The 24,943-nt window shown below is 50.2% G+C and overlaps 1 protein-coding gene across 1 annotated transcript in view; it reads left to right on the forward strand.

Annotated features, from left to right (window-relative positions):
* Positions 1-24,943, forward strand: part of PRKCH (protein kinase C, eta) — a 193,624-nt gene that overhangs the window by 52,022 nt on the left and 116,659 nt on the right. Inside the window, exon 2 of the mRNA XM_015422013.1 lies at positions 3,282-3,345. Coding sequence (XP_015277499.1) covers positions 3,282-3,345 — 64 coding nt within the window. The remainder of the gene's footprint in view (positions 1-3,281; positions 3,346-24,943) is intronic.

The following is a 24,943-nucleotide window of genomic DNA, read 5'->3' on the forward strand; positions in this document are numbered from 1 at the left end:
TGTGTCAGAAGGCAACATCCACCGCTCAGGCTCCACTGGACTGTTTTGGATTGCTAGCTATTGGGGGGGGGACGTACAGATCTGCCCTCGCAGAGGAGGGAGAGCTTGTACCTGAATAAAACTTGGTCTTAAAGGTGCCACTGGACTGTTTTGGACCGGGGCCCCGGGGGGGGGGGCTCTGCAGCTTACCTGGCGGCTTCTTGCTCTGATTGAGGGCTGCTGGGAGCAGGGGGTGGGGCTTGTTGCATGTGCCCGCCCCCTGGGCTCTTTACTGCTGGAGCTCCGCTCCTGTAGGAAATGACCCTTGCTTTTACCACTGCAAGCCACTGCGGGGATAATTTGTAACATGTATCATGGGGCCCTGGAGATCAAGAATTACAACTGATTACCAGACTACACAGATCAGTTCCCTTGGAAAAAATGGCTGCTTTGAGAGGTGGACTCTATGGCATTATAGCCCTCCAAAGTCCCTCTTCTCCCCAAATGCCAGCCTCCCGAGGCTCCACCCCCAAATCTCCATGTATTTCCAAATCTGGAGTTGGCAACCCTAACCGTATGGGTTATTTTTCTCCCGGCTCGTTAAAAACAAAATGCTTATTTCGAATCCGGTTGCAAAGTAAAGACACTAGGGGAAGGCGGCTCAAAAACCGTTGAGTCGTGCTTTCGGAAGTTGCTGTTTCCAGAAATTTTCCAACCCTTGCAGACCTTACATGAAGTGTGAGGTTTATGTTTACTTTTAGCAAACCATCGCTTTAAAAAGAAATCTCCGGGAGCTTTTTATAGATTGCCTGTGAGGGGGGTGACTTGAACTTCAGGAGATCTTGTCAGAATGGCTGTAAAAGGAACGGTAAACAAAAGCGCTCCTCAAAGACTGACCTACATTTCGCCCGGGGGAAGGAGGAAAAGATGAACACGGCTTCTCTAAAGCCCTGAAGAAAATAAACAAATGTTTCTTTTTAAGGAGATAATATGAATAATAACCGGGGGGAATGCAATACTTGGTGGTGAGTGGAGAGAGCAAGGTTACTGCTGGAGATCTGCACAAGCACACTGCTTAAGAACATTAGACCATCAGAAGATCCCTGCTGGATCAGACCAGTAGTCCATCTAGTCCAGCCTCCTGTCTCACACAGTGACCAACCAGTTCCTCTGAAGGGCCAACAACAGGGCATAGAGGCCGAGGCCTTCATTAGAACACAAGAAGATCCCTGCTGGATCAGACCAGTACTCCATCCAGTCCAGCATCCTGTCTCACACAGTGACCAACCAGTTCCTCTGAAGGGCCAACAACAGGGCATAGAGGCCGAGGCCTTCATTAGAACACAAGAAGATCCCTGCTGGATCAGACCAGTGGTCCATCCAGTCCAGCATCCCGTCTCACACAGTGGCCAACCACTTCCTTTGGAGGGTCAGCAACAGGGCATAGTGGCCAAGGCCCTCCCCTGATGTTGCCTCCTAGCTCTGGGATTCAGAGGCTTAGTGTTTTGGAAAACCAGCCCTGTAAAGTTGTGACCAGCGAACTTCCACTGCAAGAATGAAAACTAAGAAATAGTGGTTAAAACAACATCTGTAGCAGCTGGGTCTCCTCCCTTCTTTGAAGTGCCAGTGCCTCAAAATATACCCACCTGTCTACCTAACCTGCATGGCTTTGCTCTAAGAGGTCCCCTGAATCAGGGTTAGGTTGCCAGGCTCCAGGTGGTGCCTGGAGATCATCTGGAATCACAACTGATCTCCAGACTGGAGAAAGCCAATCTCCCGGAGAAAATGGCTTCTTTGTAGGGTAGACTGTATGGCATTATACTCTACTGAGCTCCCTTCCTTCCTCAAAAGCCACCTCTAGATCTCCAGAAATTTCTCAAGCTGGAGTTGGTAACCATAAGGTCTATTTTCAAGATCATCATCTCCTTTAAGTTATTGGGAGGGGGGGTGCCCTTTAGTTAGTTACTGGACAGGATGTTTATCGTTTTAAGGAAGGGGATTATTCATATACAACCATTTCTTGTTGCTTTAGTCTTATTATAGATAGAACTTAATGGCACCGATTCCCACCATGTTAAATTAATATTGTTTTTATCTAAGTTTTGAGTCTTGTCTTTTTTATCTAGAAGTTGATCATATGTTATTATTTTTTCAGGCGTCAAAAGTATTGGCTTTATATACACTTCCAATGGTGAAACCCATTTTGGGATTTTTTCATAACTTTTGTCTTTTATGATTTGCCAATATTTTATCAGAGCTCCTCTCAATACATGTTGATGAAATTTTTTATGTGTTTTATCTTTGTTGTACCAAATATATGCATGCCATCCCATTGCCAGATCATGTCCTTCAAGAGTTAGTGTTCTCCTATCTTCTAATTTTATCCAACTCTTAATCCATGTTAGTACTGAAGCTTGGTAATACAATTCCCAATTTGATAGTCCCATTCCTCCTTTTTCTTTTTTCTCTTACAGGTATTTCAATTTAATTCTTGGTTTCTTTGGGTACCATATAAACTGTCTTACAATTTTATCCATATCTTTGAAAAAAGTTTTTGTCTTTAATATTGGTATGTTTTGAGCTAAAAATAAGAAGCGTGGCAATACATTCATTTTTATGGTGGCTATTCTTCCCAACAGCGACAATTGTATATCTTTCAATTTTAAGAGATCTTTCTTTAATTCTTCTAATAGTTTATTATAGTTATTTTCCATTAATCAACTATTCCTATTAGTCATCTGTATTCCTAGGTACTCTACTTTATTAGTGATTTCTAAATTTGCCAGTTTAGATAATTTCTCTTTTTCTTCTTTCGTACAATTTTTCTGAGTTTAGACATAACTGTTCTGATCCAGTTTGTGAGTTTACAGTGCTGACAGTTCGGCCCTGGCCCCTGCCTGGTGGAATGAGTTCCCGTGTGAGATCAGGGCCCTGCGGGATTTACTACAATTCCACAGGGCCTGCAAGACGGAGCTCTTCCACCAAGCCTTTGGTTGAGGCAGCGGGCGTCCCCCCTCCGTGGGTTACCTCCATTAGTAGCCAGGGTCCTTTGAGATCCTAAATTTTAAAGATCTCCAAACAAAAACTTAAATTTAACATCATTAACCACTGAGGCACCTGGTTTTTACTAGAGTTGTATTATGCGTTGCCGTATTGTATTTTTTGGAAATGGAATATGATTCCGTCTGCTCACTGCATTCCTCACTCTGCGGGTGGTACATAAATGATGATATCTGGGACATCCCCAAAGACTTCATTCATTTTGATGATCTCCCCCCCCCCCCATTTTCCATCTCTTGCAGGTTGACCTGGAGCCAGAAGGAAAAGTATTTATAGCAATTACCCTCTCGGGCAGCTTCACGGAAGGTAAGAAGAATGCATTTCGCCTCCCCTCTTCTTCACCCATTCCTTTTTTTTTTTAGCATGTTCACTATCTGGACAGGGCTGGCATCAGGGGTTGGCACCACTGGGCAACTGCCAGGACCCGGACAGCCCACGCGAAGACTCACCATTGTGCAGCTGAAGACGTGGCCATTCATCCTCCCCTCTCTTTTCACATGTTAGGGAGTATACAGGCTGGGTCTGAGGAGATCGTGGAGGAGAGGTCTATCAGTGGCTGCTAGCCACAGTGACCAAAGGGAACCTCCGCGTTCAGAGGCGTTTAGCCTCTGAATCCTAGCACCAGGAGGCAACATTGTGAGAAGGCCTCGGTCTCTATGCCCTGTTGCTGGGCCTCCAGAGGAACTGGTCAGTCTTTGTTTGAGATGAGATGCTGGACTAGATGGACCACTGATCCAGCAGGGCTCTCCTTATGTTATAATGAAGGACTTGGCCTCTATGCCCTGTTGTTGGCCATGCGGAGGAACTGATTGGCTACTGTGTGAGGCAGATTGCTGGGCTAGATGGACCCCTGGTCTGATCCAGCAGGGCTCTTCTTATGTTCAAATGAAGGCCTCGGCCTCTGTGCCCAATTGCTGGCCCTCCAGAGGAACTGGTTGGCCACTGTGTGAGACAGGATGTTGGACTGGATGGACCACTGGTCTGATCCAGCAGGGCTCTCCTTATGTTCTAATGAAGGCCTCAGTCTCTCTGCCCTGTTGTTGGCCCTCCAGGGGAACTGGTTGGCCACTGTGTGAGACGGTATGCTGGACTAGATGGACTGCTGGGTCTGATCCAGCAAGGCTCTTCATATGTTCTAATGAAGGCCTCGGCCTCCGTGCCCTGTTGTTGGCCTTCCAGAGGAACTGGTTGGCTGCTGTGTGAGGCAGGATGCTGGACTAGATGGAGCACTGGTCTGATCCAGCAGGTCTTTTCTTATTTTCTAATGAGGTCCTCGGCCTCTATGCCCTGTTATTGGACCTCCAGAGGAACTGGTTGGTCACTGTGTGAGGCAGGATGCTGGATTAGATGGACCACTGGCCTGATCCATCAGGGCTCTTCTTACATTCTTATGAGTATACAGGCTGAAGGCCCCTTTCCATGTGTTCAGTGGTCCTGTTCTCAATCAGGTACGGCACCTCTGGCATTGAGGAGGTCCCACAACTCATGTGTGATGGTCTTTTTCTAGCATGGAGTGGGGACTGAGACACAATGTGCATGCGACGTAATATGTGAGGATGAGGCAATGTTGGGGCTTAAAGGAGTGCTGAGGGCGGTGCACTTTGCTCCTGCCTTCAAGATGGAGTTGTGTTTGTGCATGGATGCAAGCAAAAGAGAGTAGCCAGTCTAGTGGCATGGACCTGGTTCTTGACATTAGCTGTTGATGATGGCAAATAAGAGGTTCTCATGATGGAACACGATGTAATATAGTCCAGGTAGTTTCAGTATCCTCTCTGACTGAAGGTGGAAGAGACCTGAATGACGGCAAAAGTCTTTGATTTTTAGAATAAATATGCCCTCGCTCAACTACAGCTTGGTTCCCATTCAAGAAATTACTAGAGTTCGCAGCACAGGGGTTCCTAGAGAGGGTAGAGTTTGTGGCAGCTGTGTTGTCACTTTTGGATGAATCTCTAGGAATTTCCCTTCAGAAGAACATAAGAGAAGCCATGTTGGATCAGGCCCATGGCCCATCCAGTCCAATACTCTGTGTCACACAGTGGCCAAAAATACCAGGTGCCATCAGGTAGTCCACCAGCAGGGCCAGAACTCCAGAAGTCCTCCTGCTCTTGCCCCCCCCCAGCCACCAAGAATACAGAGGATCACTGCCCCAGACATAGAATGCCATCTATACCTGATGGATGCATAGTGTCATGTCCTGGCGACGGCGATGCAACGCGTCTCACCGTCCCCGTGGCACGGATTCTGCAAAGACATGCGGATACCCCGACGCGATTTGGCGAGATTTGGGAGCCCTACATCTAGTCCAACCCCCTGCACTCTGCAGGAGCGTAGCCGAAAGGTAGCCCTGCAACATACCCAAAAGATGGTCATCCAGCCTCTGCTTGAAAACGACCAGTGAAGGAGCATCCACCACCTCCCGAGGCAGTCTGTTGCACTGCTCAACCACTCTTACAGTTAGGAAGTTTCTCCTGATATTTAGCCAGTAACAACTCCCTTGTAATTTCCACCCATTAGATCTAATCTTGCAATCTGGAGCAAGAGAGAATAGATCTGCTCCATCTTCTACATGACAGCCCTTCAGATATTTGAAGACTGCCATCATGTCCCCTCTAAGCCTTCTCTTTCCCAGGCTAAACATACCCAACTCTTTCAGCCTTTCCTCATAGGACTTGGATTTAGGGTTGCCAAGTCTTACCTTGTTCCGGAGCGGGGGACTCCCGGGTTGATCCCGGAGCGCCCGCGCGCGCGCCGCATCCACATCACCAGGAGGTGATGTGACGACGTTGGGCACGCTGGGGGTGGGGCCATGACTATCCGAGGGAAAACCATAGAGTTTTCCCTCGGATGACCATGGCCCTGTCCCTAGCGTGCCCGCCGTGGTTGCGTCACTTCCTGGTGACGTGCACATCGGGGTGGAGTTCCCCCGAGGCCCGATCTGGCGGCGGTGGGGAATGGGCCTCTGGGGCGGGGGTTTCCCTGCCCCCCGGGGGGACTTGGCAAGCCTACTTGGATTCCAACCCTCTCACCATCCTGGTTGCCCTCTTCTGGACACGCTCAAGCTTGTCAACGTCCTTCCTAAAATGTGTTGCCCAAAACTGGACACAGTACGCTTGTGGTAGAGCATGTTCTTGTTGTGCAAAAGGGTCCCAGTTTCAACCTCTAGCATTTCTAGTTAAAAGTATCAGGTACAAGGTGACGGGGAAAGCCCTCTATCCCAAACCCCAGAGAGTCACTGTCTATCAGAGTAGACCAGGGGCTCCAACCTGGTGCCCCTGGGCACCATAGTGCCTGCCAAGATCTTTCCTGGTGCTCGCCAAGTGCTTTTACAAAGTGGGTGGGACCAGTGAGGCTTCCGATTGGCCAGTGGAGATTCGATTGGCTGTGCGTAGACAACGTCGTTCATTCTCTGCCTCCCACCCAGCCAAGCAGTATCTCTCTTTGCTCATTTCGCACATCCTCCGAATCGTACTTTGTGCGCTGAATATTAATGGGGAGTCATTTGCAACCTCAGCAGCTCCATCACACATTCAGTGCCCTCTGCAGGAACGCGGCGCTTCTGATTCAGCGGCTGAGGAAAATGAAACGCAAGTTTGGACCTGCCCCCCCTCTCTTCAGTCCACGTCTCTCCCGCAATTAAATCCTGAGGCATTTCTAGGAAGCCCGGCGGAGGGCTCTGGATACAAGAAGCCGAAGCCGCAGCTGGTGGTGAAAGACGGTGAGAAATGTCCACAGCCTGTTTTTAAAGTCCGCTGTGGATGTGGCCTTGCCTCCCAGAGAGACACGCTTCCCAAACTGAACTTGGGTTGCCAACCTCCAGGTGGTTATGCAAACGTGAGATCACGGGATTGGTTGCAAGTCAATGGCTGCGGTCACACGGCGCATTAGGCACGCTAGAGGGACGAAAGATCTCACCACCACACGTGGGAAGCATCGAGCTCCCGTGGCGAACCCGAGGCTTCCCGCGGAAGATGTGCGGTAAAAAACTAGTACCTCGGAGGTACTAGTTTCCTGAAACCGCGGGGCAAGGGCGGGCGTCTGATCGCGTTTCCGGTGGTAGTTCCGGCGCCCGCCCATGTCCCCTCGCAAAAAGGTGTTTTTTTTCCAAAGTCTCCACGGATGCGCACAAGCACCTAAGGGAGCATGCGCACATTTGAGTTTTTTTTAAAAACCCAACCCCGTTTGCCCTGCGCCCCGCTTCTTTGCCGCGCCGCAGGACTGTGGAGTAATCGGCACCTCCCCCCTACCACAGGACCTCCACGGGACGTCCACGGTAGGTCTGCTCCCACAACCGCGCAGTTTTTAGCCCCGGGGCAAACAGCCACGCTCCCCCCCCCCCCCCCCGTGCAGCCAAAGAAAAACAACTGTGATATTGTTGAAGGCTTTCCATGGCCGGAGTTCTTTTTTTTTTTTGTAGCTTTTCCGGGCTGTATGGCATCGTAGGACCTGACGTTTCGCCAGCAGCTGTGACTGGCATCCTCAGAGGCATTACCCTCTGCCAAGACCACGGCCATACAGCTCGGAAAATCTACAACAACCATGATATTATTATGCAATCTATTCAATCATTATTATTAAGCATTTATATTAGGGTGCAAATTACAAAAACACATCCCAGTTCGAAATATACACATATTTAAAGTGTCCCTGTAAACCAAACTGTCTGTGCTCAAAGTTCCTCTGAATAATGCAGCTCAAAGTGGCTTTACACAGTCCTCCTTTGACGCAGAGGTAAATTATTCCAAATATCCGATCGACTGCCGTGGCTCGGATGGGCCAGCTCCAGTGTTACCTCTTAGGCTGAGTTAGAGTGAGCTAGCTCACAGTTTTTTAGCCTCCAGCTCACACCTTTTTGTCTTAGCTCGGGAAGGGTGCCTCCAGACCAAACTGATTTATGCAGCAGCCAAATCGCTCACTCACAGCTTTAATGCCAGCAGCTCACAAAATAGAATTTTTGCTCACAAGGCTCCACAGCTTAGAGGGAGCATCGGCCTGCTCCACACCCGTGTTCAGTCCTTTATCAAGGTACCGTGGCAGTCAAAAAAGTTTCTTTCTCTTCTTGTTCAGTCTGTTTTGAGGAGTGTTTTACACTTCAGACCTTGAAATCTGTGTTTACATTCGGCTTAATGCAGCGTCAGGGCTTAGCTGGCTCATTGGAGCCATGACCGGTGCAGTGCTCCCTCTAAGCTGTGGAGTCTCGTGAGCAAAACTTCTGCTTTGTGAGCTACCGGCATTAAAGTGGTGAGCGAGCGATTTGGCTGCTGCATCAATTAGTTTGCTCTGGAGCCCTCCTTCCTGAGCGAAGGCAAAAATGTGTGAGCCGGAGGCTAAAAAACTGTGAGCTAGCTCACACTAACTCAGCTTAGAGGGGACACTGGTAGGAGGCGATGTGAAAGACCTCCGCCTGAGACCCTGGAGAGCCGCTGCCAGTCTGAGTAAACAATATTAAATGTTGATGGACCAAGAGTTTGAATCAGTACGGTAGTTTCATGTGTGTTCATGTCTGTTCAGTGTACAGAAAGCCCTTTGAATTATTCAAAGGCGCTATCATTTTCCAGGAAGGTGGCGGCTGAGATTTGAAAGGGGGACTTCCCAGGTCATCACCCCCTTCTCTTGAACCTCCTTGCTAGGCTATGCTCACTTAATAGCTTAAACAAACGGCTTAAACAAATAAGTGCTTTGTGTGGCACTGACGGGTTGTCTCTGCGTTCCGCGGCTAGTTTAAGGCCAAGGCAAATTGAAGCTCTTGGCAACGTGCAGAGCCAAGAGGGTGAACGCAGAAAGCTAGCAGGGGGGCTGCTAATGCAATTTTTATAGCTCCGGATCCTGAATATTTCATGTCAAAGGCTCCGCTGTGCTCGTGAAAGGTGTGCCTACTTTTGATGCAGAGAGAAAATGCTGAGTCTTACCGTATGAAGTCCAGAATATATTATCATGGAAGGGTTTTCTGAGAGAGAGACAGCGCATCCACAGAGAACAGAGCACTCTTAATCTTGGTTGCGGAAGGGAAGGCCGCATAGTATATAGGGCTGCCAGGTCAGGGTTGGGAAACACCTGGATGTTTTGGGGGTGAAACCTAGGGAGGGTGGGGTTTGGGGAAGGGACTCTAATCTGGGAGAACCGGGTTTGATTCCCCACTCCTCCACTTGCAGCTGCTGGATGACCTTGGACAAGCCATAGTTCTGGCCAGGGCTCTACTGGTAGCAGGAGCTCCTTTGCATATTAGGCCACACACCCCTAGTGTAGCCAATCCTCCAAGAGCTTACAGTAGCCCCAATAAGTATTGCTCTGTAAGCTCTTGGAGGATTGGCTACACTAGGGGTGTGTGGCCATGATATATTATGCCACAAAAGTCTCCAAAAACTAGAAATTCCTTTTTCCAATATTCAGTTTACTGGATGCCATTCAAATGCCTGGAGCTCAACTGCACTGTATGTGTGTGTGTGTTTGTGCTGGAAGTCACGGCTGACTTCTGGCAGCCCCTAGTGGGTCTGGGACGTTTCGGAGAGGTGGTTTGCCATTGCCTGCCTCTGCATCCCAGCCCTGGTATTCCTTTGGAGGTCTCCCTTCCAACTACATGTCAGGGTCGGCCCTGCTTAGCTTCTGAGATCTGACGTGATCTAGGTCAGCGTAAAGCTTGGGATGTTTGTTGTTATTATAATTTTGGTGAGTATTTTGTGTGTATGCCTGGAAGTCATGTTGACCTCTGGTGACGAACCCCTACTAGGGGCCTGGAGGATATTCAGAGAGGCGGCTGAATAAAGCCTGCCCCTGTCCTCCCGACGGCTGATATTTCAAGGAGGTCTTCTCCCATCCAAGTACGAACCACAGTCGACCCTGCTTAGCTTCCAACCGGGGTCATTTCGTAGAAAAAGAGGCGCAGGAGCTCATTAGCATAACTCATTAACATAACTCATTAGCATAACTTATTTGCATATGCCACACCCCCTGACATCACCGGAAGTGTGTCAGAAGGCAACACCCACTGCTCAGGCTCCACTGGACTGTGTTAGATCGCTAGCTATGGGGGGGACGCACAGATCCTTGTGCTCCTCGTGGCCCGGGGCTGCTGGGAGCAGGGGGCGGGGCTCGTTGCACGTGCCCGCCCCCTGGGCTCTTTATTGCCGGAGCTCCACTCCTGTGCGCTCCTGCAGGAGATGACCCCTGGCTTCCAAGATCTGGCAAGGTCAGGCTTGCCTGGGCTATCCAGGTCAGGGTAGAGCTTGGGGTGTTTAAACATGCAAAGGAGAGAGAGGGCGGAGGGCACCGACTGGCGGGCTGCTAATGTCACAATTGCACTTGGCTGTGTATTTATATGCAGCCGCTGGCCCTGTAACCGCTGTTCTCAGGATTCTTCTTAGGGTTGCCCACCTCTGGGCTGAGAAACATCTGCAGATTTGGGGGTAGAGCCTGCCTCCACATCATAGCCCTGGTATTCCTTGGAGGTCTCCCGTCCATATACTAGCCAGGGCTGGCCGACCTTACTTAGCTTCTGAGATCTGATGAGATTGGGCTAGCCTGGGCTATACAGGTCAGGGCATATCTTTCTAGGGGAAATGACCTATAAAGTCTGGAGATTCCAGGAGAACTCCTTTTACATAACAGGAGTTCTCCTGGAATCTCCAGACTTTATAGTCTGCCACCAGGGGTCCGTGGCTAAGCAGGAGCTTGGTCCCCAAACACAAAGGGGACCTAGGATCCAGGGCTATTTTTGGGCAGGAACACACAGGAACGGAGTTCCGGCTGGCTCCTGAGTTGGCTACGCCCAGCAGGAACTCATTAGCATAATAGGCCACACCCAATAGCAGGAACTCATTAGGATTGGCTACATTAGGGGTGTGTGGCCTAACATGCAAAGGAGTTCCTGCTACAAAAAAAGGCCTGGGTTTTGACAACAAACAAGGTAAACAGAATAAGAAGGGAAAGGTGTGTGTGGCTGGATGACCATACTTCTGGAAACATGGGGTGTGGCCTAATGTGCTAATGAGTGGTGCTGTCGGGGTGTGGCCTAATATGCTAATGAGTTTTGCTGTTGGGTGTGGCCTATTATGCTAATGAGTTCCTGCTGGACTTTTTCTACAAAAAGAGCCATGCTAGGATCCTAGTCCACCTAGAGTCCACCAATAGCGCCCTTGGCGGGAGATTCAAACCCTCCAATGGGGACAGAGGTGTGCCGAGTGGAGTGTATATAGTAGGCCTTGCAGGGCCGTTTTCCCTTGTCGTGAAGTACAATAAACGCGTCTGAACACATGTCATAGTCCGAGTTCTCCATGCATCGAACCCAGTCCTTTTCAACTCCCAACTCGACTTGGAGGTTGGTAACCCTCCGACACCCAGTGTAACAGCCCGCCCTTTCCCGCGAAGGAATTCAGAAAGTGGGACAGATTTGTGTAGGGTTGCCAAATGGGGCTGGGGGGCGAGGAATCCCCCACTTTGACAGCCCGATTTTTGACGCGACAAAAATCAGGCCCGGGGGAAACCCCACCCCCGCGTGCACGTCGGGCCACAGCCATTTGAGGGGAGAACATAGAATTTCCCCCTCAAATGGCCGTGGCCCCACCCCCAGCGTGCGACATCACATCCGGGTGACGCGCGCACACCCCAGACACCAGCTGGGAGCCCCCTGCTCCCGGCCGAAAACAATTTGGCAACCCTAGATTTGTGTGTTTGTACACACCCGGAACATTGCTATAGAAGCATGCAGATGTATCTTGTGCCATAAAGGAAAAAAATCACACCTACGCTAATATCATGGAAATGAATCCCAAATGGATTTGATCTAAATATGAAAGTGGAATGGGGGGGGGAGCGGCCGCTTTTCTCTTCCTCTCATACGTAGGAGTCGATGTAGGAGAGGGAAGAGATAAACAGCGCGCAACCAGAGAAACCTGTGGCACATTCTCGTCTTCCCGTGTCAAGTAGAAATTGCAGTTAATCAGTGTGGAAACTCGCGGCTGTGCTATCTTGGGCTGGGCCTGTTTGGGAGTCGGATTCCCTGAGGAGAATCCGGATGTTGGAGAGGAGGCTTGGTGAGTCAGGTGGGAAGCATCGCCGTTTCGTAAGGGGGCAGGTGAGGCCGTTTCCCCAACTAAATAGAAGCCTACTCCATCACAACAAACATTAAGAAAAGTTTGAGTCCAGTGGCGAACAGCTGCCTTAGAGAGCCATTTTGGTGTAGTGGGTTAAGAGTGCTGACCGGGTTTCATTTCCCCACCAGTGGCGGACCTACAGTTTTGGGACCCTGAAGCTTGAACTGTTATGGGGGCCCCTTTTCAACTAGCAACAACAACAACATCTTGAGGCCATATGAAATGGGTATTAGATAGGCTTGCCAAGTCCCCCCGGGGGGCGGGGAAAACCCCAGCCCAGAGGCCCGTTCCCCGCCGCCGCTGGATCGGGCCCCGGGGGGAATTCCACCCCGACGTGCACGTCACCAGGAAGTGACGCGACCACGCCGGGCACGCTGGGGGCGGGGCCATAGTCATCCAAGGGAAAACTCTATGGTTTTCCCTCGGATGGTCGTGGCCCCGCCCCTAGCATGCCTGGCATGGTCACGTCACTTTCTGGTGACATGGATGCGGTGCTCTAGGATCAAGACGGGAGTCCCCCACTTCAGGATAAGGTACGACTTGGCAACCCTAGTATTAGAGCATATTCTAAGTTCAATATTAATTACTTCAACCCATCGGCTTATGATTCTGTCACTAAAATAGCCTTATTTTAATAACAAACACTTAAAAAAAAGCCTCCATCCATTTTGTTGAAAAATTCACTCATTAAAAAAAGAGTTGCTCCAGGGCCCCTCCAGGATTAGGGGCCCTGAAGCTTAAGCCTGGTTAGTTTCATAGTAGATCCGTCCCTGTTCCCCACTCCTCCACATGCAGCTGCTGGAGTGACCTTGGGTCAGTCACAAGTCCTCTCAGAGCTGTTCTCTCTAGAGCAATCCTTGAGAGAGAGGTCTCTCAGCCCCACCTACCTTACAGGGAATTTGTTGCGGGGAGGGGAAGGGAAAGGAGATTATAAGACATTCTGAGAGTGAAGGGCAGGGTTATAAATCCAATCTCTCCTTCTTTTCTTAAGACCAACAACATTTAATTCTGGGTATATACGAAGGTGCCGCTGGACTCAAACTTTGTTCTCTTGCTTCGGACCAACATGTTTACCTGCCTGAATCTGTTAAGAAAAGTTCTTAAGCTCCTTGGCTGAAAACCGGCACTTCTCTTGTCCTCATAAGCCACTAGACTTATCGTTTCCAGTGAAACTGCTTCGGCGGGGAGGGTGGGGGATAAATTGAATTAAATAAATAAATAAATAAGGATTGGTGTTAGTCTCTCTGTAGCAGTAGGAGCTGCAGTGGCTCAAGTGGTTAAGACGCTGAACTGCAGGCTGTAGAAGGTCGGTAGTTCAGCAGTTCGAGACCCGAGTGCGACGCATAATGGAGTGAGCGCCCGTCTCTAGTTCCAGCTCCTGCCAACCTAGCAGTTCGAAAGCAAGAAATTGCAAGTAGATAAATAGGTACCACCTCGGTGGGAAGGTAACAGCGTTCCGTGCGCCTTGGTGTTTAGTCACGCCAGCCACATGACCACGGAAACATCTTCGGACATCGCTGGCTCTTCGGCTTGGAAACAGAGATGAGCACTGCAAACCTAGAGTCGGATTCGACTGGCTTTCGAGCAAGGGAACCTTTACCTTTACCTAGCAGTAGAAAAGTGCAAGAGTCCCATAGAACCTCAAAGACTAACAAAATCTGGGGCAGGGTAGGAGCTTTCGTGAGTCACCATGTTTCCAGTTAACTGCACCAAAGAGCTGCCATCTGCGCATCGTGCGTTGCTGTGCACTCTTCAGTTTTGGGAATACTGAAGAGAGAGCTGGGAAAAGACAGCGGCTCTCTGGTCACCTCCGAGCTCGAAGGCTTCTTACACTTTCCCTTCAGCGCTTGAAGGAAATGTCATATGAATATTCAGCGCGGCCGTGACTTGGCACTTGTGGACAGTGCCCAGTGTTAAGGACAATCCAATATTCCCTGCCATGTCAGGGGAACCGCTCAGCGCCTGCTATAACCCAACTCGATTTCCAGCATGCCACTTCCTACCTGGGTAATTCCTGGAGCTTTGGGGGTGGTGCCCATGGAGTGGGGAATTTGGGGAGGGATTTCTTCTGCAGTCGATGGTATCCCGTAGAGTTTGCTTTCCAAAACAGCCATTTCCTCCAGGGCAACTGGATCTCTGTAGTCTGAAGATCAGTTGTGATTCCGGGAGAACGCCAGGTCCCACCTGGAGGCTGCCAGCCCTACATGTAGGAGGAGAGAGAGAGAGAGAGAAGAGAGATTGGATTTATACCCCGCCCTTCACTACCCAAAGGAGTCTCAGAGCGGCTCACAGACTCCTTTCCCTTCTCCTCCCTGCAACAGACACCCTGTGAGGCAGGTGGGGCTGAGAGAGCTCTTGACAGAAACTGCTCTTTTTTCAAGGACAGCTCTTGTCAGAACTACAGCTTGCCCAAGGCCATCCAGCCAGGTGCAAGTGGAGGAGTGGGGAATCAAACCCGGTTCTCCCAGATTAGAGTCAACACACTTAACCACTACACCAAATGTAGCTCTTTCCATTCAAGAAGTGACCACTTGAGGAGGTGGTGAACACGGAAAGTTACACAGGGTTACAGGGTGGCCGTCCCTGGAGTTCTCCTGGAATGAAAACAGATCTCCAGAATACAGAGATCCAGGGGTCATTCCGTAGAAAAAGAGGTGCAGGAGCTCATTAGCACGACTCATTAGCATAACTTATTTGCATAGGCCACACCCCCTGACCTCACCGGAAGTTTGTCAGAAGGCAACACCCACCGCTCAGGCTCCACTGGACTGTGTTAGATCGCTAGCTGTTGGGGGGGGGGAGAGATGTGCAGATCTGTCCTCACAGAGGAGGGAGAGCTTGTACCTGAATAAAACTTGGTCTTAAAGGTGCCACTGAACTGTTTTGGACCGGGGGCCGGAGGGGGGCTCTGCAATTTACCTGGCTGCTTCTTGCTCTGCTGCTGGGAGCTGGGAGCAGGGCTTGTTGCATGTGCCTGCCCCCTGGGCTCTTTACTGCCAGAGCTCCGCTCCTGTGCGCTCCTGCAGGAAATGACCCCTGCAGAGATCAGTTGTCCTGGATCAAGTGGTAGCTTCGAAGAGGGGTCTGTACAGTATTGCATGCCCACTGAGCTCCTTCCCTCCTTCAGATGCTGCAGTCCCCAGGCTCCTCCCCCATATCTCCAGGAATTTCTCAAGCTGGAGTTGCCAACCCTGTATTTTAGTCGTGCCTGTATGGCCCTTTCCAACTCTGAGTGTCTATGATTCTATATACTTGTCAGGGATGCTGTAGGCCCGGGTGTCAAACATGTGGCCCAAGGGCCGGATTAGGCCCCCGGAGGGCTTCTATCAGGCTCGCAGTGGAAGTGGCTGTCTTCTGCTTCTTCTTCCAGTTCTGCTGCTGCTGCTGCGTCATCGTAGGTGTGCAGCTTACAGATACACACCTGAACAGCCATACTCAAGATTGCAACCGCGCAGACATTTTGAGGCAATAATTCAGAGCAAGAGGTGTCAGTTATCAGACACTGTTAAATAAACAAAATATTGCAAGAGTGCTCAAGTTTTAAGGATGTTTGTATTTTAAGTAAAATAACAAAAGAAACCCTTTGTGTTCGTGTGCATGGCCTAGCCCGACAAGGTCTCATTTATGTCAGATCCGGCCCTCGTAACAAATGAGTTCGACACCCTTGCTCTAGGCTGGTCCTGCACTGGGCAGGGGGTTGGACTTGATGGCCTCTACGGCCCTTTCCAACTCTGCGATTCTATGACTGTATATGTCAGCAAGCTGCCAAAAGGTGTTTTTCTTTGCACATGCGCATACCTTCCTCTGCACAGACGTGCATACCTTTCCCTATGGCTAATTGCCGTTCTGCTGCAAAATGCACTGCGTATCTCTCAAGGCCGCTGGAGGAGTCACGTAGATCATTGCTTTGGCTTTAGACAGGCAGAGCCGTGGGAAGCTCATACCTGTTTTGCTTTGGGTAGCAGTTCGTTCCCAGGCCTAATGGCGCGTGTGGGTAATGCTCATATGAATGTACTATAACTGTGTTGCGCATTCCTAACAGTGTTCCTGTCCATGCATCTCCAATAAAGTAAAACCTTCTTGCAAGTGTGTGTTTCCATTGATGCTGAGGGTCCTGACACTATACTACTGCATTAAAATGATCTAGTGAATCGGTTTGGAGCTCCCAATGATGTGAAAGGTAATTTCCATTCAAGGTAAATTTGAGCTCAAGAAATTATTGTCGTTTGAGGACAGGCACATCTACAAGACAGCTGACTATAGGATGGACTGATACCTACAAAATCCACATATCTGGTGGTGAAGATCGAATAAAAGAAAGGGAAGATAACGATTTCTTTATCTTGCGCTCTCTTTTTCTGCATATACCTAATAAAGGTCCCAGTCACACCAGCAGGAAAAGCCGCGGGGGAAGTGTGGCTTTTTAGAGCCGCAACAAACTGAAGCGCACTATCGTGATCTCACGTTCCCCCACGGCTCTGTCCTCCGGCAGCCAATCACACCACGCGAGGCAACAACGACGCACCGCATTTGTGCGCATGCGTGGGACGCGGACGGGTGCTGGATGCGACGGCCTACCAGTGTGCCCCTGATCAGACGCATGCCCGCGCCACGCGTTTTCCTGAAGATACTGCTTGTTTGCTGGTACCTTTTTAAACCGCGTTTTCGGCCGGAAGGGACGGGTTGGGGGAGGGGGCGCGACGCTTGCCAGATGTTGGCACCTGATCGCGCTGGTTTAATCCAGCCTCAATCCGTCCGTTTCACGGGGCAACTCCTCCCATGTGACCGGGGCCAATGTCACTGGGAGGGAAGACACCGTAGTATAGCCCGATCTCGTCCCATTTTGGAAGCTAAGCAGGGTCAATGCTTGGAAGAGAAGACACATAGAATCACAGAGTTGGAAGGGGCCACAGAGACCATTTAGCACAATGCAGCCCGGCTCAATGCAGATCAACCTAAAGTATCCCTGACAAATGTTCGTCGAGCCCCTGCTTGAAGACTGCCAGCGAGGGGGAGCACGCCAGCTCCCTAGGAAGCCAATTCCATTGCTGAATTAAACTAGTCTTATTGTGATTTCCCAGCTGGTACCTTTCTGCCCGTAATTTAAACCCATGATTGCAATTCCTTTCCTCTGCTGCCAACGGGAACCGTTCCCTGCCCTTCTCTAAGTGACAGCCTTTCAAACACTTAAAGAGAGCAATCATGTCCCCATCAGGACCACCAAGGAAGACTCTGCAGAGGAAGGCAATGGCCGACCATCGCTGCTTCTCGTTTGCCTTGAAATCCCCTCGCTGAGGTCGGCGTAAGTTGGCTGCTGACTTGATGGCATTTTACACATAATTTCCCTGTCAGCTCACTTTTCATAAAAGATTTCGCCCCTTTGTAATTGGTAGCTGCATTCAGAGGCAATGTTTCAAAACTTTCTGGTGAATAATTGGCGGCTGTCAAACGAATGACACCTTAAACAATTCCCGCGCCTTAATAAACCCCTTCTCCAATTTTGCTTTCAGTTCAATAATATGGAAAGACGTGCTTTCTCTCTCCCGCTCTCTGCATCCCTCTTTTTTTGCGTGTGTACGTGTGTGTTAGGAGCATGAAAACAACGACAAATTCAGCTGGGGAGGAGAAGTGACACCTATCATGCACACAATTATCTTCAGACATTTTGTCATGTGTCAGGGAGAAGCCCTGTGATTTTTAACAAGTAGTTCCGAGGAGCACAGCTAGAAATTTGGGCTACATGGCTGTGTGGATGAAAGCACATGTGTAGCTGTGCTGTTCCAAAAGCTTCTCCTTATTTACGTAATGAAAGCATTCAATCAACAGAAATAATTAATAAACATTCAATATTTATTTATCAAGGGAGCGGTGGCGCAGGCGGTAAAAGCCTGCATAAAGTAATCTGTCACCGAACAGCCTAATGGCTGTTCGAGTCCCACCGCAGCCGGAGTGAGCTCCCGGCCCTTGTCCTAGCTCCCGCCAACCCAGCGGTTCGAAAGCCCTTAAAAAGGCAAGTAGATAAATGGGTACCCACTCCTAGGTCGTGGGGGGCACCCTATTTCCAATGAAAAATTGGAGTGCAAAGGCGGTGGCGAGGTGCAGCGGCAGCGGCGAGCGGCGACCCGGCAGGGAAAACACGGTGGCAGGCCGGCGACGGGCAGCGGAGCGACTCGAGTGGTGATTGGTCCGGGCGTCGCGGTGGCGTGGTGACGCAGCATGGTCAGAGCCTGCGGGACAGAGACCAACGGCTACAGCATTGCGCAGCCGCGCGCCGTAAGACCACCCCAAGGAACCGATGGAAGAGAGAAAAAGACCTCCACCGAAGACACCGCCGCCTGGACATAGCAAGAACCCGCCAATGAAAAAGAACTACGTAAAAAAAAAAAGAAGAAGAAGGAAATCTCGGCTGCTTAGGTGCCTGGTAAGGCATTCACCCCCCCACACACACACTGTGTCCCTAGGTAGGTGATTAAATGTTCAATGTAAACCGCTCCAAGCCTTCGGGAAGGAGCGGTATAGAAGCCTAATATGTAATGTAATGTAATGTAATATTTAATTTATTTAATTGTTCCCTGCATTTGAGCTGGTGGCAGCTTCTCTGTCCAAATGATGTATTGCATCGTGAGAACAGCACTAATAATCCTGTTTAGGATTGCACAGTGAATCAGGCGAGTAGAGTTGCCAGGTGTGAGGACTGTGGGCTGCATTGCATAAAAAGAGGAAATGACATAGGTAAAACCATAGAGTTTCCAGAAATTCCTAGAGCTCCCTGTTTGGGGCTCTGGCCAGGAGCTCCAGGGTCTCAGGAATCCCAGGTTTGCTTACAAGGAAAGCATTGATAACACTTACAGAAATAGTATGCTAAGCTCCCATCTGCTGGGTCTCGAACACACACACGCACAATGAAACTTAGCCAGACTTTGAGACGAGATACATAGCTAAAACCAGGGGTCATTTCGTAGAAAAAGAGGTGCAGGAGCTCATTAGCATAATTTATTAGCATAGCTTATTTGCATATGCCACACCCCCTGACATCACAGGAAGTGTGTCAGAAGGCAACACCCACCGCTCAGGCTCCACTGGACTGTTTTGGATTGCTAGCGATTGTGGGGGGGGGGATGTGCAAATCTGTCCTCGCAGAGGAGGGAGAGCTTGTACCTGAAGTCGGGCTGGGGGGGGCTCTGCAACTTACCCGGCTGCTTCTTGCTCCTCGTGGCCCAACTGAGGGCTGCTGGGAGCAGGGGGTGGGGCTTGTTGCATGTGCCCGCCCCTTAGGCTCCTTACTGCCAGAGATCCGCTCCTGTGCACTCCTGCAGGAAATGACCCCTGGCTAAAACTAAGCATTTTATATCCAAAATGCTGGCTACCAGTCAAGAAATCATTAATCAAGCTATCCCAAAGACTAGGATGAGCCAGGCCATCCCACACTTGGTATCTAGTGGTGAGAGGAACCAAATCAGGCTTTGCAGATAAGCTAACAAGCACGAAAGTGAAAAATGTTCCCTTGAGAGTGGCCTGGCAGCCATCCCCTCACAAAACTCAAGACAACTAAAAGGTCATTAGCACCAGCCTGTAACAAAGATGGAGTTACTCAGGCTATACACTACCCTATGTCACTTCCTTTTTTTACAGGAAGTGATGTGGTGCCGAACATGACGCTGCAAGATTTATTTTAAAAAAATTCCTCATGAGAGGAAGTATGCTGTCCCTACAGTTACAGTGATTTTGGTGTTTGGTGTAGTGGTTAAGTGCACGGACTCTAATCTGGGAGAACCAGGTTTGATTCCCCACTCCTCCACTTGCACCTGGCTGGATGACCTTGGGCAAGCCTTAGTTCTGATAAGAGCTGTTCTTGAAAAAGATCAGTTTCTGTCAGAGCTCTCTCAGCCCCACCTGTCTCACAGGGTATCTGTTGTGGGAAGGGAAAGGAGTTTGTAAGCCGCTCTGAGACTCCTTTGGGTAGTGAAGGGAAATAGGGATTTAACCCGGGAAACAGGGACAGCTGGAGTGTCAGAATCCATATTCTGTTTGAAACCATCTTGCCCGTTTGGTCTGGTGGTGATCAGCTGGCTTAAACGTTTTCAGATAGGGTGCCAGGTCCCGCCCCGGCCACCAGAGGAGGGAGTAGGTTTGCCAGCTCCAGGTTGGGAAATCCCTGGAGACTTTGGGATGGAGCCTGGGGAGGACAGGGACCACAGTGGGGTCCCCCTTGGCCACTAGTGAGGGATGGGGGGTAAGGGTTGCCAGATCCAGGTTGGGGAACTCCTGGAGATTTGGCGATGGAGCCTGGGGAGGACAGGGACCTCAGTGGCGTACAACGCCCTAGATCCCACCCTCCAAAGCACTGCCACAGGAGGTGGCAGCGGCTACATGCATGTACGGCTTCAAGAGAAGATTGGATAAGCATATGGAGCAGAGGTCCATCAGTGGCTATTGGCCACGAGATATAGATAGGAACTCTCGGTCTGGGGCAAGGGATGCTCTGTATTCTTGGTGCTTGGGGGGAAGGGCACAGTGGGAGGGCTTCTAGTGTCCTGGCCCCACTGGTGGACCTCCTGATGGCACCTGGTATTTCTGGCCACTGTGTAACAGATTGGATGGGCCATTGGCCTGATCCAACACTGGCTTCTCTTATGCTCTTATCCTATGTTCTTATCCAGGGGAACTGATCTCTGCAGTCTGGAGCTGTAATTCTGGGAGAACCCCAGGCCCTAACTGGAGGAGGCTGGCATCTCTGTTTTCGTACCAGGTTCCCATGCATCTCCACGTCTTCCCACACTTCCTGTGCTTCTCTCTAGGAACACAGAGGGCGGCCGCATAAGGAGAGAGCAAGCAAGAACAAAAACACTCAGACATGTGCCGATCAGTTGTATTTACGACCTTACATGTGCATTCCCCATCTCATGAATTTTTCTCCTTGGGAAGGAAACTACGTAAATTTAAGATTTAAGAGATCAATAGCAGCTTGTGCATATGTAGTTGAGCAATAAGTCTTATTGGCTTGTGGAACGGCTATCGGACCAGGGGAGTTCACGCTGGAATAAGCAGAAGAATGGATTTTGCTAGCTGATCGATCTCTTAATTCAGATGTCAAATGCTTTCCTCCCAGAGGAGGGAAATTAACAAGCCGAAAGAATTCGGGAACCAGCTTGCAAGGAGGTGGCATTCTAGTTTTAGGGTTTTTCAGCCTCGGCCCTAGGGTTGGCATGGCAACCTCCAGGTGGGGCCTGGAGATATCCTGGAATGACAACGGATCTCCAGATGACAGAGATCAGTTCCCCTGGAGAAAATGGAGGAGGAGAAAGAGGTTGGATTTATGCCCCGCCCTTCCCTTGGCGTCTCAGAGCGGCTGACAGTCTCCTTTCCCTTCCTCTCCCCACAACAGACACCCTGTGAGGTAGGTGGGGCTGAGAGAGCTCTGAGGTAACTGCTGTTGAGGGAACAGCTCCGAGAGAACTGGGACCGGCCCAAGGTCACCCAGCTGGCTGCATGTGGGCGAGTGGGGAATCAAACCCAGTTCTCGAGATTAGAGTTCACTGCTCTTAACCACTACACCAAACTGGCTCTCTCAAACTGGACTCTAAGGCATTGTACCCCACTGAGGTCCCTGTCCTCCCGTTGCCTTCCCCAAATCTTCAGGAGTTTCCCAACCTGGATCTTTCAACACTACCCCCATCCCCCACAAAGTGGCCAGGGGGGACCTGGCAACCCTACACCACCTGGAGACTGGCAACCCTAATTATACCCCACTGAGGTCCCTTTCCTCCCCAAGCCCTCCCCTCCCCAGGGTATACCCCCCCTACGGAATCTCCTAGAATTTCTCAACCTAGAGTTGGTAATTGCACTCAGCGGTCAATCCAGTTTGGAGAGCCAGTTTGGTGTCGTGGCTAAGTGCGCGGACTCTAAACTGGGAGAACCGGGTTTGATTCCCCACTCCTCCACATGCACCTGGCTGGATGACCTTGGGCAAGCCGTAGTTCTGACAAGAGCTGTTCTTGAAAAAGAGCAGTTTCTGTCAGAGCTCTCTCAGCCCCGCCTGCCTCACAGGGTGTCTGTTGTGGGGAGAAGAAAGGAAAGGAGTTTGTAAGCCGCTCTGAGACTCCTTTGGGTAGTGAAGGTCAGGGTATAAATCCAATCTCCTCCTCCTCCTCCTCCTCCTCCTCCTCCTCTTCTTCTTCTTCTTCCAGCAGAGAACCTCCTCTCTCATTCCCAATTCATTAGCCTACTTGAAACATAGGGCCTCACCCACAGGTGTTGAGTGAGGCGAGGCGCTCCTTAAGAGACGGGGCACTCCTTATCTAGCAGCAGGGTAATCTCATTCTGGGATTTCATCGTTTACTCTTGTCAGCATTTCGGCCTCTGATACTCCCCCGAATCCCCTCAACGTTTTCTTTGACTCAGGAGTTTTCAAGCGGATTATTTCCTCCCATGGGCTGTCTACTTTAGAGGAGTCCTTTTACTGTCTCCATTTAAGAAGAAGAAGAGGAGATTGGATCTATACCCCGCCCTTCACTACCCAAAGGTGTCTCAGAGCGGTTTACAAACTCCCTTCCCTTCCCCTCCCCACAACAGACACCCTGGGAGGTAGGCGGGGTGGAGAGAGCTCTGACAGAAACTGCTCTTTTTCAAGGACAGATTTATTGACGTTCGCCACAGAAACCTCATGCTCAGAGTTCTGAGTCTGGGACCCCGGTTAAAACATGAAATGGCTGAGTGACTGAGAGATTCTGGCAAAGCAAGCTATGATGCAGCAGCAGCAGCGGAGCTGGAAGCAGGAGATGGCCAGTTCCACCGTGGGCCTGATGGAAGCCCTCCCGGGGGTGGCCTCATCCGGCCCCCGGGCCTCATGTTTGACACCCCTGCTCTATGGCATTACTCCCTATGGCGTTACCACAGATATTTTAAGCTTGTATCGCTGAGGTCATTTGCACTGATTTTTGGACAAATGTTGCCCAGTTGCATGTCGGTGCCCTCCCATACCTTTGCTGGGAGCCCTTTAAGTCCACTGAGAGCTGGTGTGGTGTAGCAGATGGAGTGTCAGGCCAGGATCCTAAGTAGGGCTGCTAACACCTCCAGGTGGTGGATGGAGATCTCCTGGGAGGACACTGACAGAACTCAGTTGCCCTGGAGAAAATGGCTGCTCTGGAAGGCTGACTCTATGGCATTACACCCCACTGAAGTACCTCCCCCCCAAACCCCGCCCTCCTCAGGCTCCACCCCCAAAATCTCCAGGTATTTCCCATCCTGGAGTTCTCCTTCTGCCATGGAAGCTCACTGCGAGGGGGAGGGGGAGGGGAAGGAGGAGGAGGTTGGATTTATGCCCCGCCCTTCACCTGGAGTCTCAGAGCAGCTTACAGTCTCCTTTCCCCTCCCCACAACAGACACCCTGTGAGGTAGGTGGGGCTGAGAGAGCTCTCTCGAGGACTGGTCCTGAGAGAACAGCTCTGAGAGAACTTGTGACTGACCCAAGGTCGCCCCAGCAGCTGCATGTTGGGGAGTGGGGAATCAAACCCAGTTCTCCCAGAGTCCATGCTCTTAACCACTACACTAAACTGGACCTGGGGTCCATCCCACACTCTCAGCCTGACCTACCTCACAGGATTGTTGTGGTGAGGAAGGGAATAACGTTCTAAGCCTCTTTGAGGAGGGGGGGGAATAACGTTCTAAGCCACCTTGAATCCCACCCTGGGGAGAAGAGTGGGAAATAAGTAAATAAATAAATGCAAATGCATGCGTTTATTCTCTCCTGTTCCGGCATTTGTGATCTCTGCTATTCCCGTCTTGTCCGTATTAAAGCTTGTCTGGACAAGATAGAAAAGGAGAGCTGTTTGTCTTGCCTCTGTGGGAAGTGTCTTTTTTGTAATCGAGATGCACCGTGAATCTGATCCGCAGAACATTAATGATCTCTCTCAGCTGGAGATTAATGGAGAAACTCCCTTTGACATCGCGGCACGTGGATTTGATAGGGCGGTGGATATTTACCCTTGATGGTGCCTTTTAAATAGCCACTCCCCTGATCCTCTGTGATGAGTAACAGTTACTTCCAGGTAGTTAGGGAAACCTAGCAAATATTTATACGTACTGTTTTTGTCCTCCTCCTCTGCTTTTCTTCCCAGACTGCATTGCTATATTTGGGCTGAAAGGCTAGTATAAATATTTATGGGCAAATAACTACTTTGATGTACGGCCAACAGCTTAATTGAAGCAAAACAGAAAGATAAAATTAGTGTGTTGGACTAGAAGTGAGGAGACGTGTGTTCAAATCCTGCCCTTCACCAGGGTATAAGGCCTGCTTTGGCCTGGCTCACCTTGCTGGATTGCTGTGTGGTTTAAAGTAGAAGCAAGAACTATGTGTGTGACTCTAGTCTCCTTGGAAGAAGCACGGGATTTAAAAATGTAATGATTATGTAACAATATCATTGTTACAGAGTAGGGTTGCCAAAAATTTTTTGGCCGGGAGCGGGGGGCTCCTGGCCAACGTCTTAGGCGTGCGCGCATGCGTAGCCCCCTCCATTTAAATTGTTCTGTCTCTCTTGGGCAGGGTCTCGAAGCAGAAAACGGAAGGTATTGCTTCAGCTGCTTTCTTACAGGTTTCTAGCCTGTTACTGGCTTATTTTCATTTCTAATTCAGGCACACACGGGTGGTCCTTAGGTCTCATCAGGACCGCATTTCCACCTCCTGGAAAATGAGATGGTGGAATGTTGAGGCAGTGGAATGTTGAGGTGGTGGAATGAACTTTGCCGCTCCAGACTGCTGGCAGTGGATTCCAACTCTGAATATTCCTTCACATAAAACCTTCTAAAAAGATTGGGGGGGG

This window comes from Gekko japonicus, unplaced genomic scaffold, assembly GCF_001447785.1.
Source record: "Gekko japonicus isolate JY-2015 unplaced genomic scaffold, Gekko_japonicus_V1.1 scaffold166, whole genome shotgun sequence".
NCBI lineage: Eukaryota > Metazoa > Chordata > Lepidosauria > Squamata > Gekkonidae > Gekko > Gekko japonicus.